The following is a 14,991-nucleotide window of genomic DNA, read 5'->3' as shown; positions in this document are numbered from 1 at the left end:
AATTCATCATCAGCATTTTCATCAGCATTTCACTCACCAACAGGACTATTTGATGTCTACTGTGCTTGACAGCAGGAAGTTTAGCCTGTAGCATTGATGTAGCATCATTCAAATATGAGGAAGCTCACAAAAGTAAAACCTTTTTGATAAAATTATTTAAGCTAAACAAAGTTCATCCAAATTATTACAGACCACTGATGCAGCAGTTCTTACCCTACAGTAACACAAACCTTGAAGTATTTCCTACAGTCCCTGGAGAAATGACTTCTAAATCCCTAAGTGTTTTCCTTAAGCAAATACTCTCATAAATCTTCATCAAGAATTTTTTTTTAAAAGTGCTAAAATCAAACAAACAAGCCACAGAAAACAATGTTTAAAACCTCTTATGTAATGTTAAACACTAATAATCTATTCCAACCAAATTATGGTTACACTGTAGTGGAAATGTCATGATTCCATTACATTTTTAACCATTGCTTTCAGAAGCTTAAGAATTCTGTGGTTACAGAACCTCCTGTATATATAAATGAGACCCAAATTTGTTTTTCCATGAGTTCTTATGGGTCAGTGACCTACTATGAAAATGTTTTTGATGAAACCAGGCTCGTTTATTATCATATTATTAAAATAAACCTCTTTGTTTTGCAACCCTGGTCAGATGTACTAATTCAAACCAAGCCCAATTCACTGAAGCATGCATCCTGCTTTCTTGGTAGCTGCCCTTTGCCTCTCTTGCACTCTTCCTATGTTTGGATTCCTCCTGTGCAGATCTGTTGACTGAGCTGCTAATAGCTTCCTTCAGAGAAGAGGCATCTTTTATTTTTTCTTAAATAGATATATATTTTTTAATGTTTACAAAAAAAAAAAAAAAGCCTCACATCCGCAATAACAACAAAAAGTTTGCCTGCCCAGTAATGGTTGAGTAGCATATAATTATGCAATTATATGCTACAGACAGACATACAACACTGAAATTTGAGGATATTGGTGCCCTCTAAGACCCTATGATATGTAGTTATTGGGCACAATCGTTTTCCCAAATGTATATACCCAATTAAAAGAGAAAACTGCTAAGGAGGCAAATCTACATTTCTTCAAAGAATAAGTGGTTTCTCGTAAGATTTATCGGTTCAAAGAAATGTATTTTATTCAGTGAATAGTCCCCACCAATAGCCGAGGGTAGGAAAGTGAAACCTACCATATTATTTAAAAGATACCAACAGCAAAAAGATGGTTTTCTGATGTTCAAGGAAGCACACATTACTAAATCTACCATTGATGGATAAATAGGAGCAAGTTTTGCCAAGATTTTGCTGGACTTCTTTCCTCAATTAATCTGCAACTATTTCTTCAGTCCCGGAACTTTAAGCACAGCAATCACAGGATCCTGTGGCAAAGTAACATCTTGTCATATTTTTGATAGGGTAGTAGGAAAGGGCAGGGCAATTTTTACTTCTCTCAAATGACCATGAGAAATCTAAATTACTTCCAAACATATAACCTGTATGCATGTCAAACATTGTTCATTTGCATACAGACAACTACGAATACCAATGGTTGAAATTACGCATGACTAATATCAAGAAAAACTAATATAAGTTATATGCTTTAAAATTAGAAAAATATTACAAGCATCAAGATCCAAATTGCAGAAGCCCCTTATCCTTTAGGTAACACCAGGGTCAGAGTACTTTATGTGGCTAAAAAATACTGTGGTTTTTCAAGTGTGCCTCCAAAAAAGCTCCAGACAAAGATTTTTTTCATGCTAAAACCTTTCTTACACTTTCTTATGCTTTCCCAGTGACATTTCTAAAATTATCTGACCTTTTCAGAATGTGGTTTAAACTACTTAAATACTTCAAAATACAAATGCTGCCAGCTGTACTAAGACACTGAGCAGGACGCTGACCTTCTGTATAAGCAAGATGTAGACTGGATACATATCAGAATTACCAGGTTTGGCTTCTACAGGTGACTTCATACTTAGTTTTGTTGTTGTTGTTTGTTTGTTGTTTTTGTTTGTTTGTTTCCCCCCCAGCACAGTCTTCCTACACTAGAGACCTGTGCTTACATTGTGTCACTGAAAAAAAAGACATGACAGAAGTGCAGGTATAGTGTGCTCACTATGTTGTACAATTATGTAATATCAAGTTCTATCCTTGAACCTTGTGTAAGGTATCTGGGATTTTACTAGCTTACCCCAAAAATGCCTTCTATTTTGCCTTTTGGAAATACAGTTTGATTCCTTCAGTTTCTAAGTTTTAGCAATATCTCATCTCTATGGTACATATGAAGAAAATTAAGAAGTTTTTATGAAACTTCAGCTATTGGACAAATTTATGTCTCCATTGCTGCTACACAAATGAATGTGTTTGAACATGCATTGTCCTGTCTTGCACTTGGGACCAGGTATCTTTTTAGAGTTGCAAGGAATGGCACTGGCATTTAGAGGGGCTAGCTACTGGTTATCAGAAAGCTTTCATGGAATAGGACTATAGTAACCAACACCATGCGCAGCTGGACTAAAAACATGATTAACAGCTGAAGATTCTCAAGGAAAGACTAAAACTAGAAGTTGTGCTAAATATCAAGTCATCAAAATTCAAAAGGAAATAATGAGAAGTCATCATAAACAAAAGGAAATTGTGTTTTGGACTTCCAAATTTTTAAGATGTTTCAAAAAGCTCTACATACTCTTAATTTTGGGATGTGTATTTACTATTCAGGTTACAAATTATAAGTTATTTATCATTTCTGGACAGTATAATTCTACTCTATTCAAAATAAAGTGCTTGTAAACTTAATATAAATAATAGTTTATGTTACATTATTACTATATGAACCGAGTATCTGCATTAAATAGGCTATATTTAAGTATTTTATGTAGCATTTAACTGTTGTGAGAAACTTGACTGTATATGGAAATGTATGTACTGGAGATCTATAACATTCCTTTCCTACAAGAACAACTTTTGGACTAACAGTTCCAAATTCCCCTGCCCCCACCATAATTTTAATATTGACTGTATATTTGAATTGTGGGAACAGCAAAGAGAAAGTTCTTTTAAAAAATAAAAATAATGTAAATAAATAAAATAATAACTTTCCTGACCATATCTGGTATTTCATTTACACAAATGACTAGCATTTCTCTGAATTATCACTTGAGTACTGTAAGAAGAATACATCACAATGAAATCTTCCAGGGTACCCTGCATACAGCATTGACAGATAAATGAAGTATGTGGGCCATACCTTGGTAACATTTATTTTGTCTATTTGAGCCAAGACTAGCACATAAAACTGAATCAAAAGCAATACAGAAGTAATGAATTTCCTTCTTTCATCCCAAGAATTAATAAAGGTATGTTATCAACATGAGCCAAGATGTCATCTGATAAAAAAAACAGTACTTATATTTCCCCCCCAACAAATATTTACTGAAGTGTACAAATCACACTTCAGCTGTCAATATCTACCTATTTTGCTTTTTTATTTATACACACACTCCATAGATTTATCAATAACTACCATACCAAGTTTTTGTCTTCTGTGATGTTAAGTGTAAGTGAAGGATGAATTACACAGTTAAGTATTTCACCACTTATATCTTGAAAGTCAGTTCCTGTCATCTCATTAACAAAATTTATACCTGTTATTTTTATCCTCTACTAACACTTTTATTGGGAAACTACCAATTCTGTCCATGTTTTTGTTAAGCAAGTCTTATAGGAAACAGGATTTCCTTACTTGTGACTTTACAGCATTCCTTTAAAGTCAGATATCCAGTATGAACTTATTGGTGGGGATGAGGGGCAGCTGTTAAGTATCCCTGTGCTAGACATGAAAAAACAGTAGAACTTTCTGGACTAACTCACCACTGAAAGAACTGAACATCCTTAATATCTCAGTTGTAGGCAGCTAGTTGAGTAGAAGCAAATTAAATTTGGAAAAGATTACGACCAGTTCAGTTTTTTGCAATAGACGAAAATCAGAAAGCACGCAGTAATGGAACAGCTTGGCTGAGTCAGACATAGCCCATCCAGATTCGTATCCCGTTTCCAGCAGTGGTAATACGTAGATGCATGCAGAGGCATAAACAGAGGTTGTCTATTATACTAATCCCCCAACAGCTTTGCAAGCTTTCAATCTTTTTTCATCTACAGTTAGCTGATAGAGGTTTTGCATATTTAGGACACCTCAATGGATCTCTGTTGCACAAACCTAGCCAGCCTTCTGATGACCATCTGTGAACTTCCATTTTATTCTTTCACAATCTTCAACATTTCAGGATGTTTTTTTGTTTGTTTTGTTTTGTTTGTTTGTTTTTTTTTCTCCGTCTAGTTCCTTGTTCTTCAACCCTGAATTACGTCTACTATATCATTTCACAGTCAGTCAACCTCATAAGGTCCTTCTACAATTCCTCAGTGTGGGCACTTGATTAAAACTGCCCATGAAGCAGTTTTCAGGAAGACTATATAAATGTGATGGACATACATGACTGGGTCTCAGCAATTCTGCTAACCAAGTTCCTGTTGAAAGTACTGGTAAAAACAACCTGCACTGTAAACAGTATGAGTGGTAAACTGATGCAAGTTTAAGAGGGAAGGGAGGACTCAAGGACTTGGCTCCTAGTTCAGCCAGTCAAATTAGTCGAGCCAGTTCCAGAAAGTTTTGTCTGGCTGGAAATGATACCTGTGGTTTAGGGAACTGATGAAATCTACCCGTAGATATAGAAAAATTCCATGGAGGCTCCAATATTACATTTAGAGAAGTGACCATTAGCTGCAAGAATGAGTCATAATCATCCCTAGTTTAAACTGAGGGTGTTACTCATCCCACAAGCACACAGAAACAACTCTTTCCCCTTAGAAGAAAGGAAAAGTATTGCTGAAGATCGAATGTGATTTAGCTACACACAAAAGATGCAGAAGAGCTTTGAGGAACTGTAAGTCACACTCACTGAAGAAAAGCAAGTTATTCTTTTTACACTACAAGAAAAGATGGCACAAGGTAGGAGATTGTAGCATACAGACCAGCACTGTGTGGTGCAATAAGCATGGTGGAATAATGAGAGAGAGATAATGACAAAGACAAGTAAAACCTGTAGTAATCCAAGCCCAGAAAAGAAAACCAAGGCACCTCACCTGCAGTTGCTCAAAGAACTTCATGGTGCCACATGAAGAGATAGCACATCGCCGATGAACTTGCGTGCAGCCTCGACGGCTGTGCCAAGGGCATGCAAGAATATGACCAACAACATTCTCTCAGATACTGGTACCCCAAGCATTCTATCTAATCACTTTGGACTGCTCACAGTGTCAACTGTCAAAATGACACTCCTTTAAAAGGCAGTAACAGACTTCTCTTGAAAACATGAGGTAAAAGTGATTGCTTTTTCAGATGTCAGTTACAAGATTCCTTTTTTTCCTTTCCCAAACCAGATTTTTTTTTTTTTTTTTCAAAATGCATGGACCAAATCATGATCAAACATCAAAAACTATTTCTTGAACCTGCAGTCAGGAGCCAATGCAGCCAAGGAGCTACACATTACTAGCTCCTAAATGCAGGGAACACAAAACTTAAGTAATAGATATTCTTCAGGAGAACAGGAACATGTTTGAAGATAACAGAAACTGAATTTCATTTTTGTATTCTTCGCTGGCTCCATCAAGCAGTGGTTAAGCTTGCAACTGGTCTCAGAAACTGATTTCTGCCATTTACTAAAGATTACTTCACTGATATACAGCCTGTGGCCTGGGATTCATAGAATCATAGAATCATAGAATATCCTGAGTTGGAAGGGACCCTTAAGGATCATCAAGTCCAACTCTTGACACCGCACAGGTCTACCCAAGTTCAGACCATGTGACTAAGTGCACAGTCCAATCTCTTCTTAAATTCAGACAGGCTCGGTGCAGTGACCACTTCCCTGGGGAGCCTGTTCCAGTGTGCAACCACTCTCTCTGTGAAGAACCCCCTCAAACAATTAAAACAATTGTTTAATTGATTAAACAATATAGTTTCATTTCACCCAATTGATGATGCGTTGTTGCAGCAGCAGTTTTGCCCAGTGTGACAGATTAGCTCAGGTTTTGACATTTGCTGCATGCACTCCCTCACAAAGCAGGGGGAAGCTACCATCTTAGGCATTATATATGCATGACAAGAACAAAATCCATTCCTCTCAAATACGAAGACCTTAAGTTCCAGATGGCTCTACTGGCCTCAATTTACCATTCACACCCCCCTCTGAGGGGAAAGGCCCAGAGTGAAGGACTGTCCTGGGAGCAGGATATAGACAGAAGGGCTCGCTCCTGAAGCACCACAAGCTCCTGAGGAGTTCGCTAGTGAGCCAGGTACTACTCCAATTTAGGCACAGCAGTTTGAGAAGGAAGAGGGAAGTATGCAAGCAATAAAATTGATGAAATACCATACTGCAGTGCTAAGTTTATTTGAGTGTCTTTATTCTCCTGCATTTCAAAATGAGTATTTTATGATCACTGATCTCAAACTAGATATTATCCATAATGCCATACGAAAACGGAGACATTAAACAACAAAGCTTCATTCTGAAAGGTTACATTCAAACTGTCTTCCATATTTGCAAATCCATATGGCTTCATAAATGAAATAAGTGTAGCACACACAGTTCCAGAAATACCTCTAAACTGCACACACTGCAAACCCTGTATAAACACTATGGATTTGTCCATGCTGCCAAAGATTCTCAATAAGCTTTTGTTTACAACAGCGGAGAACTGTCCAATGCTTTTATTGTTTTGCCCACTACTCTGAAGCACTTAGCAATCCTTCCACTTAGCCTGTTAATTATGGAAGATGCTTTTTGTATTACATGATTTATTTAAAGCCTGCTCAATCTCAATTTATGAAATCCAGATTGTGAAGCATGTCATAATTTCTTCTCCTTAGCATCCTTGGTACTAATGCAGATTTTACAGTACACTATGCCAAATAAATATACTTTAATACCTTAATCAAGCATTTAGGAAGCAGCTTACAAAGATCCAAAGTCAGTAGCATCTCTACAGTTAAGGGTCTGCCAATTTCTATTTGGACCTCTGTCTTAACACATAGAAAACCAAAACTATACATGTATATGCTAGGGTTAAACTTTTGGATTTAAGAAAAGAAAAACTAATTATTTTTCTCAACTTTGAAAAGATATTTGATTTGGCCACGCTTATACATTCTCTCCCCCCCCACACCCCCACCCTTCTTTAAACAACAAAAACACATTTTGAGTGTTTTCAGATGTTGAAAGCCTTTATGCTAGCTAAAGACGCTAATTTGACTAGAAAGAACCAGCCACCAGCCAAAGTCCAGCCTTTTGAAGATAATACAGCTACATGACAATTTCTGGCAGTTGGACGTGGAAAAGTCAGAATCAGCTGGTGTCTTATATCCTGCCTCATTTTTCACATAAATGTGCGACATCTGGCTCTGGAAGAAATTTCAGTTTATCTTTTCAGTCCACTAGTATGCATCTTTACTCTTGATCCTCTTTGTATACGAAATTTTGTAATAATTTTATCTTGAAATCCTACATCATGTTAACAGCAAAGCATAGAGCTGAATTGTCAAAATTCAATATAAATTTGTGTATAATGCACTGTCCATGTGTTTATAGACACACGCTCACAACTTCAAAACACAGAACACAAAAACAGAAAGAAAAATTCAAGTCAGAACTTTAACAGTTAACTTTTAGGACAGAAATGCAGAATGGAACTAAAAAAAAGAATTAATTCCTGAAACCTTCCCTACAACAACGGACACAGGTGTTGCTCTAAAACTGTCTACTGGCAAGAGAGGCACACTCAAGATTTACAGCTGGCACTTCCAATTTTGAACAACTTACCTCCATCATTTAAATGCTTATTGAACATATGCAAAGTATATCAGTCAATATCAGTTAGTAATATTTCTCATAAAGTAACACTTTGGAGCCAAAGAAAAGCTGATAGCTAGAAAAGCAACTAACAAGTCTGGGAGGAGGTATCCTGAAATCATTCTAGCACCTCAGACATGCAGGCTTACATTGGCACATAGGATCTACAAGCTTTAGAGTTTCTCTGCATTGGCATTACACTGCACAAGAACAGCTTGACATTTGACAACAGCACATCAAGTAGAAGGTAGTAAGCTATATGGACCAATTAAATATTAATATTTCATCCCAACTGATCAACTTTTTGTGGTCAGCTACTTCACTACTTATCTGTGGGTTTTGGGGTAAAATCATAGACACTTCTTTGAATAAAGCATTCCTGGTTTCCCACTGCATTGATACCATTGGATATTCTCAAGAACCCTGAATTTTTAGGACTAAACCGAACAACTTACACACACAAAATAAGTAAGTAAATAAATAAATAAATAAATAAAAACAGAATTATTATAAGAAAAGCAATGGTTAAAATCCTATGTATTACTCAGCTTTACCTAGTAAAGCTAAGAAAAAACATGTCAAAGAATGAAGTGGCACACCTTCCACTCATCATTTTGTTTCTCAATTTCGTATTTTCTGTCCTTTTGTCATACCCTGCATTATGTGCTTCCTTCAACTGATATTGACAGACTTTATTAAGCTTTTGACAATACCTTGACCTCTATTTAAATAATGTCTTTAAGATGCTCCATTGGTATTGTAAGCATTAATGTCCCATGAAGAAACAAAAATAAAAAATAATTTAAAAAACAGTTGTAAACAGTAAAATCCCAATAACTGGAGAGACATCATTATGGTGTTTTTGGGAGCAATAGCAAACAGCTGTAGAGACATTTTATACAAAATTACTTACTGTTATGCAGGACAGTACCAAAAAACACATTCCACAACGAAAATTCTGCTAATTCACTTAGATAATATTGATGAGTTTGTTTTGACGTCCACACAAGTGAGACAATAGTAAGCTAAAATAGTATTCACATAATGTTATGGTCCATGCCCTTTGAAGGATTACTGTGTGGGAGTGGAAGAACAATATACTTTCACTGTTACTTTGAATAAAAGTAATATATACATATACATGTGTGTATATATATATATATATATGCCAAAAAGAGAAATTACTCCTGTTTTTTAAAGTCTGGCCCAATACAGCTGCTTTGTTTTAAAAAAAACTTAGTGATTACTTTTGCATCCACTTCAACAGATCAAAAACGAATGTTATTCCAAAATTGAAGCAATATATGCAATTTTTATTTGTTATTTGAAAGAAATTAAATGGAAAAATGCCAGTTTTTATTCAACCATCATACTTTCTTCATTAATGTTTTGTAATGTTTGACAATACTTAATAAAATAGCTTTAATATTACCTAAAATGTTGCAATTTAGCTGTTATAAGTTATGCCAAACTTTCCACAGTTCATTCTCCAAAGCCTACTGACTCATAGCAAAAAAAAAAAAAAAAAAAAAAAAAGGAAAGAAAGAAAAAAACAGATTTATAGTTATGTCCTAAAAATGATTTAAGCTAAAATACCAAAACGTTGTATGTTTCCAGCCCTCCCTTTCATACAACATTCATTTAGGAAATATTTTAATGACAGGCAATCCAAAAAGAGAAGCAGAAATGCAGTATGTTTAACTGGACAAGTTAAGAGTTTGCACAGGAAAAAAAGAAAAAAAAAAAAAAGAGAGAAAGAGAGACTTTCAAACATCACATACTTGAGCAGATGCTATTAAAGGTATCATATTTCCTAACTTCTGGTTTCACAAGATACATTATGCTCATTTGCTAACAGAGAAGGCTCTACAGAAAAGCAACACATTAAGAGAAGTCTTGAGTATTCATAATTTCTGGTTACAGATAGCTAGTTTGTCTCCCAGATTTTTTTCAAAACACATTTTTTAGTTTCACTAAATCTATCTTTATCTAAGATGACCTAAATCTGAAAAAAAAAAATTAAAAAAATGTTTTCTACAGCATCACAAAATGCTTAATTTGGGAAAACTACAACATGAATTTTCTTTTATTGTTCCCAAGAACCGTGAAATAAGTCAGCCATGGCATAACTCGAGACCTGAAAGTGCTTTCTAAATGGAATACAGGTATCAGAAACTGGATGAGTAGCTTATAATCAGAATTTAAAACTCAGCTCCCTTATTGTATAAAGTGAGCTGAATCCTGAATTTTAAAGATCATTTAAAAATGATCTTTACCATTTTAAAAGCCATTTACCATTTTAAACCATTTTAAAAGATCAGAACACTAGTTGATTAACAACTTAAATGCAAGTTTAATCTTGAGATCATCTGAAACAGTTTTAGTACAACATATGCTCCATACCCCAAAGTTGTCTTGCACAATTGTTAATGGGAACTTCACTCTTAAAAACTACTTTGGGAAAAAAAAAAAAAAAAAAAAAAAAAAAAAGTTTAAAAATGCCAAGTTCTACAGTAAATGCCTTGCAGATAATCAAGCATAAAAACAAATCTGGTTCTCTGTTTTAACAAAAAAGCATTCCAAACCAGCATGTGATTTCTTTCTACTCACCTAACAAAGAGTAATTCCCCAAAGTATTTCAGCATTACAGAAACATTGTTCAGCTCTCACTATAAGCTGGCAAAATTAACCTAGCTTCATGACAATGCTGAACATTATACTCTGACAAAGAGTAGCAATTTGATATAGCATTACTTTTGCACTTACTGATATTAATGATTGCACTCTTACAAGACTAGTAGTTTTCTATGAGTTGGATTTTGCATTAAGAGAGCTTTTATATTCACTAGTGTTTACTTTTGATTGCTATCAAAAGTAGAAGATATCTACACTCTAATTTTCTCAGTCTAGTATGATATCCTGGAACCTACTGGTATCAGTGGCATTGTGCAACTTGAAATTAAATCAAGATAATAAAAAAATTAATTTCAAAGTAAATTCTACAAATACTCTGGTTCTTAAACCTTAAGGACAATTGTAACTCATTAGTGATGATTTTTATATTTTAATTCACTGTACAAATAATCATTATTATGAACAAAGTTTTCTTCACCTATATATCAGTTATAAAAGTTGCTCAAATACTGTTCTTTTAATAGCGTTAAGATTCTAGTATCAATGATGGTTCTATTTTCTCGGTGAGCAGTTGCACATTTTATTTCAAGCATGACCTATGATTCAATATAAAGCCAACTGTGTTTAAGAGCATATTCAAATTCAGGTAAGTACCCCCTCCCTTTTTCTTTTTTTTTTTTTTGCTTTTGCCTTTTTTTGTTTTTAAAGCAAGTCCAGTTTTTAATCATTAAATATAATAATCATCTAAAGCGATGTAGAAAAGCATGGCATTTTTATTTAAGTATTTAAATTGAGGTACTTACAGTCGCTCGAGTTGCTTTAAATCTTGAAATGCTCCACGTTCTATCACACTGATCTGATTTTCTTCCAAGTGTCTGCAATTCCAGAAACACACGTAAATTTTAAGACAAAAGAATAAAAGTTTCCTCACTCCACACATATGTTATAAAGGTGGTTTTCATGGATGCAATAGTAAAACTTTTAATTAGAGATTGTGAAAATTCTAGACCGAAAAGCACTCTCTTGGTCACTAACAGCAAGCTAATTAAAAATTGCCTCCTGACTCCCAGATTTGATACGCATTTTGTTCAAAAACTTTTGTAACCACAATGCTCAGAAAGATGTTGGTTTAGGGACTGATTGTTACATCCTCAGTCCCCTACTCTTGGCTTTTGTAATTGAGGAGAAATGACTGACTACCTGTAGGTAGTCAATAGCAGAAAAATCAACGTAAACATTTTTTGTCCAGTCTTTATGTTCTGCCAAGACTTCAGGTCTGCTTTAGAGTAAACCACTTGTAAACAAACCAAAGCAGTTCAGCCTCACCAGAAATACAGCCATACCAGCTACATGTGACAGCTGTATACAGTCCCATTGTACAACAGGTGTAATAATGTAATGGAAAGCTCCCAGGCTTCCACTGTGTGGGACTCTGCTTTTCTTCACCCTCTAAGGCTGAGGCAAGGATAAGTAATAAACAATGGCGACTGACTTCTCTTTGATTTACACTGTGGAGGAAATGACTACTCATTCACACAGCAGAAGTGCTCTTTGTAAGTAAAAGGGCACAGATACACCAATATTTCCATTTAAGCCAACTTTTTTCTCTCTCAGTGCTGCCTTCCAGCACACACCCATTCCCTGCTTCTGTGAGAGCACTCAGATAACAGAATGGACTAAATCTCTTAGCCTTCTGAATATTTTAGGTGGTTTTAGCTAAAAACACATAAATAACAATATACAATAAGTCTGGTTTGAGCGATGACTAGTGTAAAAGCACTCCTCTCCAGCAGCCACTCCTTTGCATCCAATCCTATGAGGATTCTCAGAGTCATTCAAGTGGATTGCAGTTGTGAGGACAGACAGCAAGAATCTACAACTACGAAAACCAAAAAATAAAAATGAAAAAACATGAAAACATACTGTGTTCCTCAAAGGAAGAGAGGGAAAAATATGCAGTTAGAAGGTATGAAAGAACAAGGTATGCAATGGAGTACTTTGCATTTATGTTGTCAGGTTGAGATGGGAAGCTTTTTTCAGTTGGACCACTCTGCCATCATCTAGTTCATTCATCATATAAATAGTTCTCCTCACTGTGATGTCTGAAGACAAGACCAGACCACCTGTTTGGGAGCTCTGGGTCAGGTCACACATTTCTGCTCTTCCCACTACCCCCCCCCCCCATATCACATATGGGGGGAAAATAGGGAGGGGAAAAAGGAGGGGTGAGTAATGTAGAATAGCCAGAGTTACTAGGGGACCATAGAGAAAGTTCAGAAAATTTATTAAAAATCTGAAGGATTTACAGAGACCAGATGTTAAGCTGCACAAACTGCAAGGAGAAAAACAAACAAAACAAAAAACACCTACATACATGTTCCAGATACAACAGGAACATGGAAAAGGAAAATACATTGACAATGATCAAAAATATTTATGCAAGCAAATGCTGAAATGGCACATCTTAGGTTTCAGGGAGTCTTCATATACCACAAGACAAAAACAATACAAATACAGATTTTCTTATAGGCAAGTTCTGCTTTTATTCCTAATGACTTGTGTGGCAAACACCAGTCACCATTCATAATAGTTGAACATGCTACATAAATCTGAAATGAGCACAGAGCAAAAAATTCAAATAACTGCAGTTGCATATTTCGCTTCTTGTTAAGGACATCCAGGGTAAGTGACTGCAGTGACATTAGGCAATGTCTGACAGTAAAGATAGTAGAAAAAACACTACCAAACCAACTACGGACATTAATGATAGTACTTCTAAACAGAATTATAATACAGACTTCCAAAATGGTATTGGCAGCTGGGATTGGAGCCAAAGAAATCTAAATGATTCCACTGATAGAGGTTAGGGAAATGCTATGGAAAAGAGGAATCTTCCAATAGAAGTTTAGAAATGATGCAAGACCAGAAGATTAGAATAAAAGGTTAGAAATGCTTTCTTGGTTCGAAAGTGCTTAGGTAGCAGCAGAAAAGACTTGTCTTATCCCTGACAGGATTCAGGGAATTTATTAATTGAATTTTCCCTAAATTAATGTAACAATTCATCATTACAGTTTTAAGGACTTATTTTACAAGAAGATACTTAAAGGAAAATACTAGCTGCAGAAGGCAATCTCAAGAAACATAAATAGAAATTTTCAGGGAGTGCAGGCAGATTTGTGTCTTGATCTTCTGATAGCTATTTCAGTAAAGGGGTCCATAGAACAATAAAACCAACCTGACTCTCACAGTGCTGGAACTAACTCAAGATTAGGTTTTTGCCTTGATTACTACAACCTGGAATTTGCAACAGTTTAGTAAAATACTTCCAGTGAACTAGATAACAACTGCACAGAATGTAGTCACTACTAGGTAAGGGGCAATATGTAGATTGATGTTTTTGCCTTTTGATTTTCAAGGCCTATTTAGAAGCACACTTGAGCTCTTGAATGATAATTCTAGAACAAGAGACAGAACTATCTATTTTTTTTTGCATTTGTTACTTCATACTGGACTAAAAGAATTCATAGGTTTCCTCGTGTACAACTTTTACAGCTATCAAATATTTTATGCTTAATCTTCTGCGAAAGCACTATTAAAGTCGACAAAATCTGCAAGTCCTACTTGCTGGTGTTCCAATACAATTTATTCATACATAAGTGGTAAGAATTTTAGTCCACTTCACAGTACTTGTTAAAAGCTAGTAAGAAACACAATTAAACAGCTCTGAAATGGCATTTGGACTTCAACATGGAACTAAATTTTTTTTCACATCACAAACTGTTCCAGTTGCCTGGTTTAAAATACCACTAACTGAATAATGTACAGAAATTACTAACATATGATCATCCTTAGTACTAGCAACCCAAAATAGTCTTTTCAAGAAAGTTAAGTTTTGTGTTATACTCACAAGACACGGAGATTCTTCAGCCCTGCGAAGTCCATCTTTGTGATTCTTGTGATATTATTTTTTTCTAGATCACTGGAGGGGGAAAAAAACAAACACAACATTCAGACACAGTAACCAACATCCAAATTCTGTTAGGAGAAATTATCTCCATCAGTGCACCATCTATCAGCTGTTCAAATTGTACAAACTCATGCTTCCATTATAAGTATATGATCTGCTGATAAGTGTATGATCTGCTCATCATCTACTTATTCCTCAAGACTACAATCTTTTAATTCAAGACCCAATCTGTACAACACAGCTGAAATGCAGCACTCTGCCCCAAAAATTAAAATTGGGCTCTAGAGTTGTACTAAGCCTGCTTGAGTCTAGCCTGCTGCAGAAGCTGCTGTAGAGCCTGAGCACAGAACTACCAGCTTTGGTTAGTGGAGGCGTGGTGTCACCCAAATGACTGGAAGATTTGCCAAGTTTTAGAACAGCTCCCTGCCAAACGCAGCATCCTATTTAGGCAGCTCTTTTTTGGAAATGCTGGTTATCA

The 14,991-nt window shown here is 35.5% G+C and overlaps 1 protein-coding gene across 4 annotated transcripts in view; it reads right to left on the bottom strand.

The window, feature by feature from the left end:
* Nucleotides 1-14,991, bottom strand: part of SLIT3 (slit guidance ligand 3) — a 522,497-nt gene that overhangs the window by 481,020 nt on the left and 26,486 nt on the right. For 3 of the 4 annotated variants that reach the window (XM_068697690.1, XM_068697688.1, XM_068697686.1), the window contains exons 3-4: nt 14,454-14,525; nt 11,350-11,421 (exon numbers count right to left, since the gene is read on the bottom strand). The exons of the other annotated variant lie outside the window; for it this stretch is intronic. In XM_068697690.1, the coding sequence (XP_068553791.1) occupies nt 11,350-11,421; nt 14,454-14,525 (144 nt within the window). The remainder of the gene's footprint in view (nt 1-11,349; nt 11,422-14,453; nt 14,526-14,991) is intronic. 4 annotated transcript variants of the gene reach the window in all.

This window comes from Anas acuta, chromosome 14 (genome assembly GCF_963932015.1).
Source record: "Anas acuta chromosome 14, bAnaAcu1.1, whole genome shotgun sequence".
Taxonomy (NCBI): Eukaryota; Metazoa; Chordata; class Aves; order Anseriformes; family Anatidae; genus Anas; species Anas acuta.
Note: the sequence above shows the minus strand (reverse complement) of the source record. Positions and strands in the feature narration are given on the sequence as shown.